Source organism: Macrotis lagotis, chromosome 7 (assembly GCF_037893015.1).
Source record: "Macrotis lagotis isolate mMagLag1 chromosome 7, bilby.v1.9.chrom.fasta, whole genome shotgun sequence".
NCBI classification, from domain to species: Eukaryota; Metazoa; Chordata; class Mammalia; order Peramelemorphia; family Peramelidae; genus Macrotis; species Macrotis lagotis.
Window position 1 is genome coordinate 67,743,664 of NC_133664.1, and position 17,248 is coordinate 67,760,911.

A 17,248-nucleotide genomic window follows, 5' to 3' on the forward strand; every position below is an offset into this window, starting at 1 on the left:
CAAGAAACTTAACTATATAAAAGCTATATACAGGAACACAAGTGATGAAATCTGATAATGTATATATAATAACACTGTGCTTCTAGTGTCCCTTGCCTTTTTAAAAATATTGATCTGTTAAAAAATTATTTTGAATTTTAATACTCCTAAAAGAGCATTTGTATACATTTAGAATACACAAAAGAAATATTAAATTCTACAAATTTTGAAATTGTTCTTTTTGTGCTTACTTTTGAACTTTATGAATTTTAAAAAATGTTTCAATGGCTCTCTGTTTTTTTCATTATTACTATTGTTAATCCCCCTTTCCTATCTCAGCACTCTTGCAGTCTCCATAGTAAAAAAAACTTGGAAGGGTAAGATATTATTTCTTGGTTGTAAGCTTCTCTCTTTTGCCTTTTGGAATATTGTGTTTTAAGATCATATCTCTTGTTTATAGTAGAAACTGCCAGATGTAGTATGATCTTGACTCTCCTTTAAATGGAGAAATTTTTTCTGGGGAAAAAAAATTGTGTTTTTTTTCTTTGTGGAAGGTCTAGATTCTGTCTCTGCCATTCTTAGAACTTTTCTTTTTGAGGTGCCTTTCAGGAGGTGTTTAGGGGAGTTTTTATATTTTTCCTCTTCTAATCAGTTTTGGCAATTTTATAATTCTTGAAATATAATTGCGATGATTCTTTATTGATTTCTCTTTGGCTTGTTTTCCAGAACACTTGTTTATGATAATAGATCACTTACTTTTTTTAAAATTTAAAATATTAAAATTAATTGTGGCACTTAAGTTTTTATTTAAAAAAATTTTTGAACCCATTATTTCTTTCTGTCTCATGTTATCACAGGGCAGGTTGGTGACAGGTTATGCAGTGTCAGGCCTGGAATCAGGAAGACTTATTTTTACTGTGTTCTAATTTGACTTCAGACACTATCTGTATGACCCTGGACAAACCACTTGACCGCTCTCTGATCTCATTTGTAAAATGGGTTAATGTATAGTTTCTACCTCCCAGGGTTGAAATAAGAATCAAGTGAGATATTATTTGTAAAACCCATTGTAAACTGTAAAGTGCCATTTAAATGCTAGCTATTATTAGTGCTTAGTATTTTTCTTTTTCTTTCCAGGTTTTTTTTTTGTTTGTTTTTTGGCAAGGCAATGGGTTAAAGTGCCTTGCCCAAGGCCACACAGCTAGGTAATTATTAAGTGTCTAAGACTGCATTTGAACTCAGGTCCTCCTGACTCCAGGACTGGTGCTCAATCTATTGCACCACCTAGCTGCCTCCTTCCAGTTATTTTCTCAAAAGTCATTTCATTTTATTTCTTCATTCCTTTTATAGTCCTTTATATAGTTAGTCAGTTTAAAAAGACTTTTGACATGAAGTAATTTATGATACTGGTCTATATGTTTGTGTGTGTGTGTGTGTGTGTGTGTGTGTATTTGTATATTTTTTTCAATGTGTTTTCTTCAACTTTTTTTTTCCTGGGTTTTTTGTCTGGATTATATTTTTGGGCTGGGGTAGTTGACTCTGCTTGTCTCTCCGTGTCTTTCTCCTCACTATCCAACCCTCAATTTTTTTTTTTTTGTAAAACAATATATAGATGACCTCCTGACTCTTTGTACTAGTTATTTTTCAGTTGAAGTTTCCCAGTGTCTTTAAAACTGATGTGTCAAAAAATTATAGTAGGAGGCTTTTTTTTATATGAATGGATTAGTTAGCATTTTAGGTTCTTTGTAACTCCCAAAATAAGTGGTATGAGTCGATGAACCCTTTCTAACAAAATAATTTCTAAAACAAAATAAATTATTAACTTTGGCAGCTAGCAGGTTAAACAAAACCCTAGTGTATTAATGTATTTGCCTATTTTTTTTCTTAAGGTATTAACCTTGCAATGACTTCTTAAGTTTTTTTTATCAATAGAAGGGCTAAGCAAGGAAAACAATTTGTAAACTATGTTCAGAAATTTTTTTGAAAACATTTTAAAGTGGTTTTTTTTAACCAAATGCTAGTGAAATCAACTAGTTTGGTAGTAAGATTTTGAATAAGTTATTCAATCATGCAGAAAAATATAGTTTTTATAGTGAATATTACATATGCATAGAAGTTCTTTAAGTGGTGGTCAGATAATTTTGTGGATGGTAGTTAATATGATTTGGTTATTTATTATTTTTTATTAGTTATTTAAAAATAGCTTCTGTTAATCAACTGTTGTGTTAGGTTGTTTATTTGTCCTCCACTGTTTTCTGTTTTTGTCTCTGCTTTCTTGAGTTTACTTTCCTTTCAAAACACCACTCTCCTTCTTTACCATAAACATTCTGCTTCCAAAAGAAAGCATCAGTCTGAATCTAGAGAAACATTTTATTTTATTGACCAAAATCTGTTCATAATCTTAAGCTTAAAAATTGAGCTAAATTTGAAACTATATATTATAATTATAATATAATGCTTAATAATTGATAGATGTTTAATACATAGTATCAGACTTTTAAAAGTGAATTTTATCTAATTAATTCAACATACTTCATGAGAATATACCAGGAACTGAAATTAATGCTATATTCTTATTCCCAATCCCTGACAGCTCTTGGGAGCTCCAGCCTAGGACCTAAACTCAGTTTATTGGTAACTCAATGTGTTCAGACAAACCCCCTCTGCCCTCATTGTATCTGCTGATTGGTCCTTGTAAATTGTACCACATCCTTCAGTTTCGTATTTCATCTGACTCTAAAAAAATTTACTCAGAACAAAACACCATCTTTAGTCACAACTGCTCTATGTTTTCATTCCCTATTAGAATGTATATTTTTGAGTAGGAAATTTTAAAAAATATTTATATCATATGTATTTGAGTTCAGAACTTGTAAGTGCTTAATAAATGCTTTTTCATTAATTGGTTCATTCATTATTCAGCTTTGGTCCCATTACTAATAGTATCTTTTGTCTGCAATTATCTTTAAAACATTTTTTAATAGTTTTTAATTTTTTTCAATTATATGTTAAGGCAATTTTTAGCATTCATTTTTACAAGATTTTTTTGAAATTTTTCTGTTTTCCTCTCTCCCTTCCAGTCTTTCAAAAAGGCAGGCAATTTGATATATAGTATATATGTGTAATATATTTATATATTACATATGTGAAATATATTACATATGTGCAATTATAAAGCATTTCTATATTAGTCACAGTTGTGAAAGATCAAATGAAAAAAATCCACAAAAATAAATGTTTCAATCTTCAATGAGTCCATCAGTTCTTTATCTGGCTGGGGATTGCATTTTCCTTCCTGGGTCCTTTGTATTTGTCTTGAATAATGTTCAGAAGAGTTAAATCATTCATAGTTGATCATTGTACAGTGTTGCTGATACAATGTTTTTCTTGATTCTACTCATTTCACTTTGCATCAGTTTATGCAAATCTTCTCAGGTTTTTCTGAAATCTTCACACATCAGGTTTTTTTTAAAGTTTCTTTAGTATTTTATTTTTCCTCAGATATATGTAAAAACAATTGCGATTATCTTTTTAAGGCACTTGTCAAAATCTATAAAACCATTGAACTATGTTCATGTAAACTGGTAGCACCATTGAAGTATGTTGTTATCTTTTACTTATTCTTCCCTCAGAATATCTTTTATCCCTGTAGAGAACTAGTATGAGTATCATTGTTAGTCTGTATGTTAAATGTTATTTTTTGAATTAATGTTTTGGAGATAGATTACCTTGGATTCAAATTCTGGCTCTTCTACTTGCTACCTTAGGCCAAAATACTTAATCTTTCAGGTTCTCAATCCTTATCTCTAAAATGATATGACTTGCATGGTATCTACATTTTTTAATTTAAGAAATAATGAAGCTCTATATAAGAAATTCCCTTTGAGGTTTTCTGAGGGACATATTGGAACAGGAACACAATTATCAAGAGTGATCAACTTGATCATAAGAAATGTTAACCTTTAATTGTCTTTTTTTATAAATAAATATTTTGTTTTTCCAACCACATATAATAGTTTTTGTTTGTTTTTGCAAGGCAGTAGGATTAAGTGACTTGCTCAGGGTCACACAGCTAGGCAATTAAGCGTTTTGGGTCGGATTTGAACTCAGGTCCTCCTAATTCCAGGGCTGGTGCTCTATCCACTGCCCCATGCCACCTAGCTGCCCCAATAATTTTTATCTATCATTTTTTCCAAAGTTTTACAATTTTCTCCCTTCCCTCCCCCCTCCCAGTGACAGAAAGCAGTCTGATACATAACCTTTAATTTTCAAAAGATTAGTAATTCCTATAAGTTTTTTCAATTGTAGGAAATCCATAGTAGCAAATTAGAGGAATAGTACCAAATTAGAGCCATAAGTACTGTGGTTTATTGGGTTTCCCTTTTGTACTTTGGTCTTTCTTTTAAGTAGCAAATTGCTAATTCATTTTACTTTTACTATTTCTTATTAATCTGCTTCCAGTCTTTTAGTGTTTCTCAGAAAGTTGTACTCTTTCCATTACCTAAACTCCTATCCATAAGTGATTATCTTTTTGGAGTTTAAATCTGAGCTACAGATGAGAATTTTACTTAATTCTTTTGTATACCTAGAGACATAAATTTAAAACTCACTTTTTTTCTCCCATTAGGTAACACAATAGCAGCAACCAAAAACCTCCAAGGTTATGAGGAGTGTGTTATTCTTTTGGTTTATCTTTTCCTTTTATCTATATTTAATTTAATTCAATTTTTATTGCATTTTACATTTTGAACTATCTTCCTCCCTACTCTGCACCAGAGAGTACCACCATTTGGCACATGTGTTATGTGTTTATGTATATATGTATAATCATCTAAGCATACTTTATCAGTTCTTTTGCTGAAGGTTGGATGGTCCTTCCTTCATAGATCCTTTGTAGTTCACTTGAGTACTTATAATAATTATCAGAATAATTTATTCATTCACAGTTGTTCTTCAGCAATATTGCTTTTACTCTTAATACAATGTTTTGCTCATTTCATCCTTTATTTCTTGCAAGTCTTTGCATGTTTTCTAAAACCAATCAGTTCATCATTTCTTATAACACATTAATATTCCATCACAATCATATGTCACAACTTGTTTAGCCATTCCCCAATAGATAGACCTCCCCTCGGTTCTTTGCCATCCCAAAGAGAGCCACTATAAATCTTAGAACTTTGAGGTTCTTTTCCTTTTTCACTGATCACTTTGAGAAACAAACATACTGAAGTGGTATTACTGGGTCAAAGGTTGTAGAAATATTATAACTCTCTGACATAATTCCAAATTGCTCTCCAAAATCGTTAGATCAGTTAACTGCTGAAGTTGCTGCTGAAGTGTTAAGTATTAAAATACTTCAGTGACAGAGTGATAGGGGAGTGGTCCAGGGATTAGATAAACCATGGTCAGAAACAATAAATGTTAACACTGGAAAGAGCAATAGGTAGACAATTCTTAGGGTTTAATAATAAGAATGGGGATAGTATGGTGCAGCCTAAAAACAAAAATGGAAATGTCATTTGTAGTTCATCTCATCTAGTTTTCTTGTAGGAATATTATTTCCACATTATGGTTAAGTTTTATCATTTCATATCACTGTGATTTCATCTTAGGACCAACACAATAACATTTTAATTAATCTTTATCTTTAATATTTTTCAAAGATAATTTTGATGCTTTTTTATTACCTTTTATTTGCCTACTAAATATTTAAACTTTAATGGTATGAAATTCTAAGATATGGACCATATTCATCATTCATTATTATATTTAAAAATTTCCTACTTCAGACAACCTGGTTTACATGTTGACCTTTGCTCATCCTCATTGACAAAAGTTTTTTCAGCCATAACTATCTGTCTATCTCTCTCTCTACCTATCTTTAAATGAATGCCTGAACTACATTTTTTTCCTGAATTATTGGATTGTAATTCAACTTTTTGAATTCATGGGGGTTTTTTTTACCAAGTATAAATTATAATTTAGTTAAGATTAACTTTGGCATATACTTTTTATTTCACCCATTTGTTTGGTTAATTCCTTAAATTGTTTTTATATTGTAAATTAGCCTCTTTTTGTAAAAATTGTAAAACTTTGGGGATAAATTTTTTTGGAAAACACCATAAAGGGATCCTGTAGTTGAATCAATCAGTCTAGCAAGAAATTTTATGCCATGAGTAATCACTCTGTGATTAATTTATTTGGGAAATTTAGATTTTCTTTTACTAAGTAAAGTCACATTATGCCAAAGTACAATGCTAGTACAACTAGATATCTTAATTAGATTATTAGTAAGAGATTCTGGAAAATTATGGCTTGAGATTTTTCTCAAAAAGTATAGTGTATACTATGGCATGGTATACATGAGCCCAATCCATACTTTTTATAGATACCACATTTATAATACTTACAAACTCAGTTTATGGGTTATATTAGAAGTATCATTTATATGCATTGTTGATGAATAATAATCAGGACTATAAATTTAATTTGCAAATCTTTGAGTCAAAATAAAATATAGAGACAAGTTTTATATTATACTTATCTCTAAATTTAATGTGAAAATTAATTTGTTTTTAGGGACCAGTTACTCTCCACAAGAAAATTCACATAACCACAGTGCTCTTCATAGTTCAAATTCACATTCTTCTAATCCAAGCAATAATCCAAATCCAAGCAAAACTTCAGACGCAGTAAGTATTTATAGTATTACCTAATTAAAAATTAACCTTCAGTTGTTGGTAGTAGCAAAACTTTTTAAAAGTTGTATTATATAAATTCTTTACTTTTAAAGTAAAGAATTTTTATTTAATAATTTGTTCAAAATTTGAATTAGGTTTAAACAAATATACCATAATTATTGCTAAGTCCCTCTTGCAAAAAAACAAACTTTGTTTTATTGTTACTATTGAGGTATTTAGAGGTGAGTGAGTGAGTGTGTGAGTGAGAGTGTGTGTGTGTGTGTGTGTGTGTGTGTAAAGATACATTACTATGTCTGTCTAGAACTTCACACATAAGCTTTTGGAATCATAGTGATTTGTCTACTGTGAAATCTGTGTTGCTAATAAACCTACTCTTTAAATATTTTGATGTTTTGTTCTAAGATTTACCCCAACTAGTATGTAACTTGAGTCCTATCTCCTTCCAGCTTCTCAGGTTTTTATTTTGAAAACAGGTTCAGAATAATAAATTAGCTGTTCACTGTAGTCATTTTGAAGACCAGGAAGATTTTAAGGAATAACTATATAAATCAGTTTTACCTAAAAGTCATAAAGATATCTAAATCATAAATAATTTTTTCTGTATATGCAAATCTTCCCATGTTCAAAATTTGAAAATAATAGATGCTATTTCCTTCTGTGTCGTAGAAATATGTTCAAAGGTGAATTATATTGAGTTCATTTCTATATAATTTATATATCACTAGATTCTAGATAATAACCAAAGACTTGGTCAATACTAGTAATTTACCTAAGATCTACATATATTCATTTCCACAGAAATTGTGACTTTTATTCTATTAATTGAAAAAAAGAAAAAAATGAGATAACAAAGAAGGGCTTTTTATTCTGTTGGGTTTTTTTTTTTTAACTGTAGCAAGAGGGTAGAGAAGCTATGAGAAGAAATGGGCCAGAGGCTTTGATAGACCCTGGTCAGAAACAGGTTGTGCCACCCAATGTTCTATAAATAAGTCATAGGAAGATTCAAATCATGTCCAGCTTTACTCAGCAAGTTTCATTAAACTTTAGTGTAAAAAAAATTAGTGGCAAAGTGAATTTACATCTAAGTTATTCTTTTTTTCTTAAGGTTGATGTTTAGAGGAGATAGGAAGCTATAGCAGAGAAGAATAGGCAAGTTCCTTGCTATTATTAAAGATAGCATTTGCATTTATGGTTTCTCTTTAAGTTTTAGGTACTCCTGACTCCCAAGGCCAGTGCTTTAAGCACTGTGCCACCTAACCTCCCCTCCTACTCTCGATATCAATTAATATAATAATAAATTAATATCTTTAAATAGTTCTACTTTCATGATTGTAGAACTAATTTACTTTCATTTTTTCAAGAAAATGTTTGAAAGAGGTATTAGATAGTAAAATATGGATACAGTGTTTTTGATGTCATTGTTATAGTAATCAAAAAACAGCTGATATAAGAATTTTGAAGCATAAAGAACATGTATAATGTTTTTGAATACAGGAAAATTGTATCTCACCACTTTTTTTCTATATAAGTAGTATTGCAAGGGGGCAGCTAGGTGGTGCAATAGATGGAGCATCAGCCCTAGAGTAGGTAGGACCTGAGTATCTGGCCTCAGACACTTAATTATTGATTATGTCACTTAATCCCTGTGCCCCAAACAAACAAACAAATAAATAAATGTATGTGTTATGGTAGCTTTGAATTTGATTTTTACTCTGAGAGAAATGATTATTAGCAACCAATGATGGGGGTGGGGAGAATATACATTTTCTTGTATTTTTCCTCTTCTCTAGACCCCACTCATGTGGAGAAGCCCTTGTGTCCTTACTCAAGATTGAATGGGCATAAATTCTTTGAATAGATTGCCCAAGACTAGGGGTAGCTTAGAAATAAAGGACATAATCAAAGTTCAGTTTCAGCCTTTCGTTGTAATATTTTATTGGTAACCTGTTAAGAGTTGATTGTCACCTTTGGGAACACCTTTTTCCAGGAAGCATATGAGCTTTCAACCTACAGCCATGATTGCTTTGGTATAAGAGAGAAATGGCCAAATTATATCCTTTTATTAAAATGTTAGCATTATTAATAAAATAATTAAATTACCTAGAAATTGTTCTCAAACCTTTTTAAACACTACAGCTTTATTTTTTGAGGATCTCCTAAGGCAATTATAAATATTTAATAAATTCAACTTTTAATAGATGGTAGCATTATTCCATATATTCCTTATATGTTATATATAGTCCTCAATGTGTTACATTTTTATTTTTTAATAACTTGCACAACCTATCCTAACCTTTTAAACATTTTTTTTTAGTCTTATGATTCTGCAGATGACTGGTCTGAACACATCAGTTCTTCTGGGAAAAAGTACTACTACAACTGTCGAACAGAAGTTTCACAGTGGGAAAAACCAAAAGAGTGGCTTGAGAGGTATTGCTTTTCAACTTAAAGGATGTTTATTTTTTTTTCCTGTAGCTTAAAATCCTTTTTATATGTACCATTGTCCTGTTGAATCTGATTCCTTTGCCAGACGGAAGTAAAGAACCATCTTTTGTCAGTGCTCATGAACATCTGCTCTGCAGCTTACATTTTTAGTTGCATGTAGGAATTAAGCTTGTCTTCATCAAGGAGATCTGGGTTCAGTTTCCACCCTTTGACACATCCTGACTGTCATCCTGGGCAGGTTATTTAATTTTTCAATATCTGATGTAAATTCTTTCTAAGAGGTTTTTTTTTTAATACCTTATGTAACTTCTGATGTAAATTCTTTTTAACAGTTTTTTTTGATGCTCTCAATGGATAGTCCTTCGTCATGATTCTTTACAAAATATGATTTTTAATGGAAAGTCTCCGAGAGCAGATGTACTTCAATTTTGGAAAACATTTAATGAAAGCATTTGTTTTCATACAACATATGCTATAATATTATTTGTGTGCTGAGGTCCCATTGAATGGGGCTGGGAAGACTGAGGCAAAACCAATTGGAAACAGTTGAGAAAACTAAATCAGAATCCTAGAGGACATACATATAGGCAAAGGCATATTTCTTTTCACAGGTGCCATTATTAGCAACTATATATATATAAAAAAAAATAAGCACTGATACATTTGCTGTTTTCATCTAAATACATCCTACTTTTGTTTAAAGCAAATCTATTATTACGATATAGGTAGTTGGAAAATACTAATTTTTTAAATTCCATTTCTCAGCTTTCTGTGAGTTTTATTTTTTTGTTCCCTCCTTCATCTAGTCCTAAGATAAAATTCTTCATTTAGGTTCAGTACTGTTCTTTTATAGATATTTCTTGACATAAGTATTCCCTTCACCTCCCACACCCCTAAGATGAATGTGAATAAAGAAAAAAAAAAGAATTGAAATAAATATTACTTTCATTCCATCTTTCATTCCATAACATCTAAATAGCATTCATATTTGCCATTCTTTGGGCTACTTTTCATATACAACTGGAATATAACTGAATGGTATTGTAAGTCTTAGCTTTGTTATCCTTGTAATAGTGTGCTCTTGGGCAAAGTTATCCCTTAATGAGTTTTTCACATCTGTAAGGTTCCTTTCTATTGAGTTTTTTTTTTTTAACAAAGCTTAATTGTAAACGTAACTATTGGAATTTGCACCCCAAATTGAGGTTTGGATAGAGAAACCAGCACCATTTAGCCTAATGACATTTCTTATCCTTTTAAGAGCTATGAGAGACCAATAGTAGACATTTATTATCTGGTTATATATGCAGGTGTGAGGGTGAACCTCATTAGAACTAGTTGTAATTGGGAATGGGCTGATCATGAAAAAGATGTTGTAGCAAACTAAAAAAAGATTTTGTCAACTTTTTGTTTCCTGCTTTTTCCCTATCCCAGTTGAACCACACCCAAATTCTTAACCATTTTATACATAAACTGCACTTCATATTCTGCAGTTTAGAAAAATGCTCAATACCCAGTAAGTACCCAGCTCCTTCAGGTCTGTCAGAAGTATTGGATTTATTTAAATAGAACTCATTTATAATGTGAAATTCATATCCTTCATTCAATTTTTACTGGGCATGTGCATTTTTTTTCAGAGAGCAGAGACAAAAAGAAGCAAGTAAAATGGCAGTCAACAGTTTCCCAAAAGATAGGGATTACAGAAGAGAGGTGATGCAAACCACGGCTACTAGTGGGTTTGCAGGTGGAAGTAAGTATTATTTTTGTGAAAGTGTCTCTAAAATCTTTACTTTTCTCTATGTTTATTTACATTGCAAATACGTGTTGTTTACATTTATGTATAAACAGTATAAAGATGATTCAATGCCTCACATGTGCACTTGAGTGCATGTGTACGCACACACACACAGACACACACGCACACACACGCACTCACACACTCACACACTCTGCTTAGTCTTGATAGACTCAGAGGATGGTGTGCATGTACACCCCCTGCATAAACTATTGTTGTTTCAAAACAGGAAATCAACATTTAAAAATTAATAATGACATAACCTTTAGCAGTACTAATTCCTATCTGATAAATCATTTGAAAAACTGGGAAGAGCTAAGTGAATTTGTGATATCACTTAGCAGATTATAGAGGAGAGACACTTACTTGAACAAAACCTGCCTTTTGATAACACTAATTCTGGGAATTTAATTTTCATACTAAGATAATGTCCTGAGAATTAAATTCCAACCAACTGTGATTTTTAAATGCTTTCAGTATTACTTTAATCTTTACCTCTTTCATTAAAATCTGTTAAAAATTTTAGAAAATATGCCTGTTGAAACAGTTTCAAACTGTCTTTGGGACAGTTTAGTGTTGTGTAAAATTTTGTCAGCGTTGGTTAATTCCTTCTGAATATGCCATGAACCACATGCAAACTGAATCTGTTATGGAAACAATTTTATATCACTAATTAATATTATAGTAATATTATTCATATTCTTTATTCTATAATAATTCATTAATTCCATAGACTTAAAATTCCACAAAGTTCAATAGTTCATTCAAGGGATATCTTCAGTATTTGACCCAATACAGAATCCACAAGAAGAACATGTGATTTGATTTCTGTAAAGTTGAGAGGTGGGGTGAGGGAAGGCAATTCTGGAAACACTTTTGGTTAAAAAAATGTTTTAAAAAGAAAAGTCAAAAGCATTTAAAGTATAGTAGCCATACTACAATGGTAGTTTTTGTTGGTTTCTTTTGGGGGGTGGGGGCTTAAAAAATGTAAATTTAAGAGGATCAAAATGGTGATGATTTTTTTATGGTGCTTGATTTCTTTTTGCTTTTGTTCTTTTGTAGAACAATTAGTTTTAGTCTCCTGGTAGATTATTCTAAATTCCTGAGAGATGAAAAATAACAGTTTTGGTTTAGCCATATTTATAAAGTGCAATCACATCTATTATTTATCTATTTTTTCTTTGCTCCTCAGAAAAATTATTTTAGATAATCTAAAAGTTATATTGTATTTGTAGATTTTTATATTCATACTTGTACTCGATTAATTATTCTTTGAAGCATGCTTATGCTAAAGATCAAATTCACCTTTGAACATGTTTGGTAGTAAGGTACACTTAATCATTGAATATATAAGAATAATTGTTATTGATGATTTTTTTTGTTTTGTGATGAAGAATTTAATATAATTAAACTGTGTACATCATGCTCCCATTTGACCATTCAATTTTAAAAGCAGGTAGAATTTGAATTTTAGTTCTCTCTGGATTTGAAAAGAACTTTTGAGACAATTCCACTTCCCATTCCAGCCCTTCTGATTTACAGATGAGAAAACAGATTAAATGGTATTTTGTTGTGTGTGGTTTTTGTTTAATTTTTAAAATCACTTTTAAAGAGAGTTGACAAAATTCTGTTGCATCGATTTTTATGTTTATATCACCACTGATTGTGCTGATTGAGTTGAAAGCAAAGTTTCTTCTTGTTAAACATTAAGATGGGTTTCAAATTTTGTTGTGGGAAAACCTTTGTCTTTACAATCTGTTTATTATTGAACATACTATTTTTCAGTATATGACATAAGGGTTGGTTTCCTATAAAATTAGAAGTTCACTTGGGAAAATGACAAAAATAAAAATGTCTTTCAGATTAAGAGAACATTGTGCCCAATTTCCCCCTTAACTCCTTGTTTTGGGATTGTTCAATTTTTAAAATGGTGAAACCTCATTTTTTTTTTTTTTTTTTAAAGATCTAAGTAGAGGATCCAGGATCTAGGGGAAAGAAGCCAACCTAACCTCATTCCCCAATTTCTTGTAGTAACCTTTGATATTTTTGTATAATGTAGAAGAGGGGGGAAAAACACTCATTATTTCTTCTCATGCTCTTCATCTGCAAATATTCCTGCCTGTGTAAGCATAACCTTTGACAGGATGTCCCTGGTATCTCCTATATATTGATGCTCAAAATTCTAAGTATGTGACATTGGAAATTTATGTGCCTCTAAGCATAGAAATAGAGGGGTGTTGGCAGAAAGGATACTGGGCTCTTTCTTTACAATTTGGAGTCTTAGAGAGTTTCCTGTAACATTGAGAGGACAGCTCCTGTGTGTCAGAGACTGACTTGAATTTATTTGAACACAAGTCTTTATGTTCAGTTTTATCTACCATGCCTTAGTTATCTCTCTTACTTCACAGAGGATTAGGAATTTTAAATCCATCTTCTTTACAATGGTGTGGAAAATAGTAAATGTTTATAGTGACATGCCTAATTGAACGAACATCAGAATGAGTTTGTGGTAAAAGGTCTGAATTTTTTTTAATGTGTAAGTTTTAGCCAGCAGATGATGAAGTTATACGATCATTATTTTTTCTATCTAATTTCATTATAGCTCATCTGATAGGTTCTATAGAAATCCATTTCTTTATGCAATTATTAGTGAAATTTATGTGGATGAAATTTACCTATTCACTGCCTAATTCTTGATAGACATATTTTTGGAAGAAATAGCATAAAAGGTTTGCAATATTAGAATGTAAAAGTGTTAACTAGAACATATTTTTATTTCTTTTATGCAGTTAGTTTGACTTAGAGAACTTTAAAAGCAATTTCTTTAGTGAACATTTTCTTTAGCCTTAGGAATTTTTGTGGTACAGTAAAGATAAGTCAAGTAGAAAATGGGACAGATCATTGGGAAAACTCCTTGAAATACTGCTTTCCAACTTGACTATGCATAAATTTTTCTCTTAACAATTGATCACATTCCTAATGCATTTTACAGGATAGTTAATTCATTTAAAATTGCAACTTAGACAGTAAAAACTAATTATTGCTCATCTTTGTGTGATGTATTAATTTTCTAACTAATAAAAACACTTATAGGTTTATTGGTATGCTTTTATCAACTTATCCTCTTAAAAATAGTAAATAATCAGTTAATGTAAGTTTAATTGAAAAAGGTTTTTGGTTGTTGTTATACCAATTAATAATTTCATACAAAATTGCATGTTACATATTAAAAGTGCTTTGGCTACAACTTTTACCATATGCACATTCTAAGATTGCTGATTGATGTTCAAATCAGATATTAAGCATTGTAAAATGAATCCCTGTCCTAACATTTTTTTTGTGGTAGGTTTTGGACATTAGGAAGAGTTCTGGGTCGTTGGGCTTGGCGAAAGTCGATAAGTAGATAAAGTTGGAAAGTAGATAAAAGAAGTGAATAAGCTTTCCCATAGCATCATAGATAAAGGAAGATACAGCTGCTTGGAACATGACTTGTGAAAGGATATAATTTGTATTAATAAATATGAATATTTTTATTTCCTGAAAATTCCATTCTCCTTGGCACATAAGTGTTTGTAATAAATTTTTATTTGTTCTTTTATTGGTGGAGTTGTGTTCAATTTTCAACCCTAGTTTGGTAGTTCTAAAAAGCCTTGAATATTAGGGCATTTATACTATCAAGTATTTCCCTATTAGCTTCAGAGCTAGTGAAACGACTTTAATTCAGGGTGATATGAGTTTATTTTTTTAAGTATATACCTACATGTAAGCATATATGAACTTTTTTAGTTGGAAGAAAGAATCTTTGTATCTAATAGTATTGGCTAAGTTATTTTTTTTAAAAGATGTTGATTCAGACTATTTTCAGGTAGTTTTATTGTGTTCAATGATTTACATTTAACTTTTGTTTAACCATCTTAAAATTCTTGTAATTAGCTTTAATATATAGTTTCTCAAATAATCAGCTGCCTAAAAACAGTTATATCTTACCTTAGCGTAGATTAAAATGACTTACAGTTGTATAGGTGGTAATTTAGAAATAGGACTGGTAGTAATAAGAGAAGTGATATCACTATATCCTTTTTTCTATTGGCTCTATTTTTAAAAAATTAGTGATGAGGTCCCAGCTATTTCTTATTTTATATTTTGCTTTAAGAGGTGCTATACTTCCAGATATACAGAAATAGACACAGAATAATTCTTGTGTGTGTGTGTGTGTGTGTGTGTGTGTGTCTGTTTTGTTTTTATCACATTTCTCAGAATTTAGAAAGGTTAAGACTTAAATTATTTTAACATTTAAGTGCAGCTCTGAGAAGGGTGTGTTTTACAGTTAACCTCATCCATTGATTGAGAGTTTGCATCATGATGATAGAATATCAGAAACTAACTAGGGTTAGTTTTATAAAAAGAGAGACTTAAGTATTAGTATGTTTTCAATTAGCCAATGTTAAAGACAGGTTTCTAACGTAATCTTTTTTTTTTCCCCTCATTCCAACATTACTTTGCGAACTGAACAAAAGTGGAAGACAAGCATTCCAGTGATGCCAGTAGTATGCTCCCACAGAATATTTTGTCTCAAACAAGCAGACACAATGACAGAGACTACAGACTGCCAAGAGCAGAGACTCACAGTAGTTCTACGCCAGTACAGCACCCCATCAAACCAGTGGTTCATCCAACTGCTACCCCAAGCACTCTTCCTTCTAGTCCATTTCCTCTACAATCTGATCACCAGCCAAAGAAATCATTTGATGCTAATGGAGCATCTACTTTATCAAAACTGCCTACACCCACATCTTCCATCCCTGCACAGAAAACAGAAAGAAAAGGTATGCCTGGTATGACCTCTATTGTTAGATATTGCACGTTGGAGTGGAATTTCTGGTATTAGTGTAAGATTTCCATTTGGTTTAAGAATTCACTTAAGATTAACAGAGAAAAAGAAGAAAATTCTCTAGAGTGACTTAGTAAATATTCAATTATAGAATAAGCTGTTTGCAATTTTAAAAAAACATTTATTTAATTGAACTATTTAAAAATTTAAAAACTTACTTTATAATGGTTATAACTAATTTAAATGACCTGCTAAAAAAGAATGAACATCCCTTCAGATACGTATAAATTTTCAATTAATTTAGAATTGCATTAATGTTTCATTTCTTAAATTTTCTAAGAATCAGGAATTTTAAATAATAGGTGACATTTATGACACAATTTTAAAGTACTTTATAATTAGTTTATGAATCACATTTATTTAATCTAAGATTATTCACAATATTTAGATTAGAAAACATACAATGATTTCTTTAACACCCCAAATCAATAAATAGCACTACCTGGATTAAAGTATAAGACATAATAGTGAAGTAAATTCAACTTATAAAGCATTAATCTACACTTCATGCATGGTCAAATTGTGGGATAATATTAGTAACAATATTAACAGTAGCAATAACAAGTAATATTTCTTTCTTTGAGAAGATAACAGTTGTCAGGAAAGACATGACACATTATGAATGTGAAATTTTAGAGGTGAAATGTCATTTCATAGTCACAGCACATTATATGTAAAAATCTTAAAGAATAAATTGGGACTATGGAAGCATTTGTGAACTAAGGTAATTTTTGAGCCTCTACTCCAATATTCATCCCACTTTGCCTTTTATTCTGGGAATGTATAATTAAACCTTCAGCATTAATTCTATGATTATTTTAGCTTACCTTAGGTATATTATTATTTAGGATATGCCACATCATTAATAAATAACCCTATTGTTAGATATTTATGCAGTAGAATTGGTCCCATAATAATGTGTTACAGCAAGTACTTTTTACCTAATAACTTTTTTTTTTAGTGATAGTACATCCCAAATTTTCTAGTTTTCCATGCATACATATCTGGAGTCCTTTGAAGAGTGTAAAACTACATGTACCATTTCTTCATGTTTTTACAGAGTTTCTTTGACTATACTTGTTCCTTAGAATCAAAATAGTTACTTATTTTTTATTATTTTTGAGTCTATTAAACATAATCTTTTTGGATATGGGGGAAATAGTGATAAGATTTCTATGAAAAAAACATAATTGTGATAGACAAGAGGAATTAATCATAAATCTGATAGTTTAAGTTAAGCATTACTCAATTTACAAAAAGAAAAATTACTGTTAAAATTTTTTCAATGTATAGACCAGAGTAAGAATTTCTTAACTTAGATTTTTCTCAATTACATTTACTCACTTAAGAGCTACCGTTTATGCACAAAACATTGATAACACAGATTGCTCGTATGTACACATTGTCTTTCTCCGCAAACCTCTTCTCAGACATCTACTT

At 30.8% G+C, this 17,248-nt stretch overlaps 1 protein-coding gene across 3 annotated transcripts in view; it reads left to right on the plus strand.

Moving 5' to 3' along the window:
* WAC (WW domain containing adaptor with coiled-coil) overlaps positions 1-17,248 on the plus strand; it is a 117,295-nt gene that overhangs the window by 59,027 nt on the left and 41,020 nt on the right. For 2 of the 3 annotated variants that reach the window (XM_074193058.1, XM_074193056.1), the window contains exons 4-7: positions 6,559-6,671; positions 8,995-9,110; positions 10,760-10,872; positions 15,435-15,743. In XM_074193058.1, coding sequence (XP_074049159.1) covers positions 6,559-6,671; positions 8,995-9,110; positions 10,760-10,872; positions 15,435-15,743 — 651 coding nt within the window. The remainder of the gene's footprint in view (positions 1-6,558; positions 6,672-8,994; positions 9,111-10,759; positions 10,873-15,434; positions 15,744-17,248) is intronic. The other variant, XM_074193057.1, reaches the window with a different exon arrangement.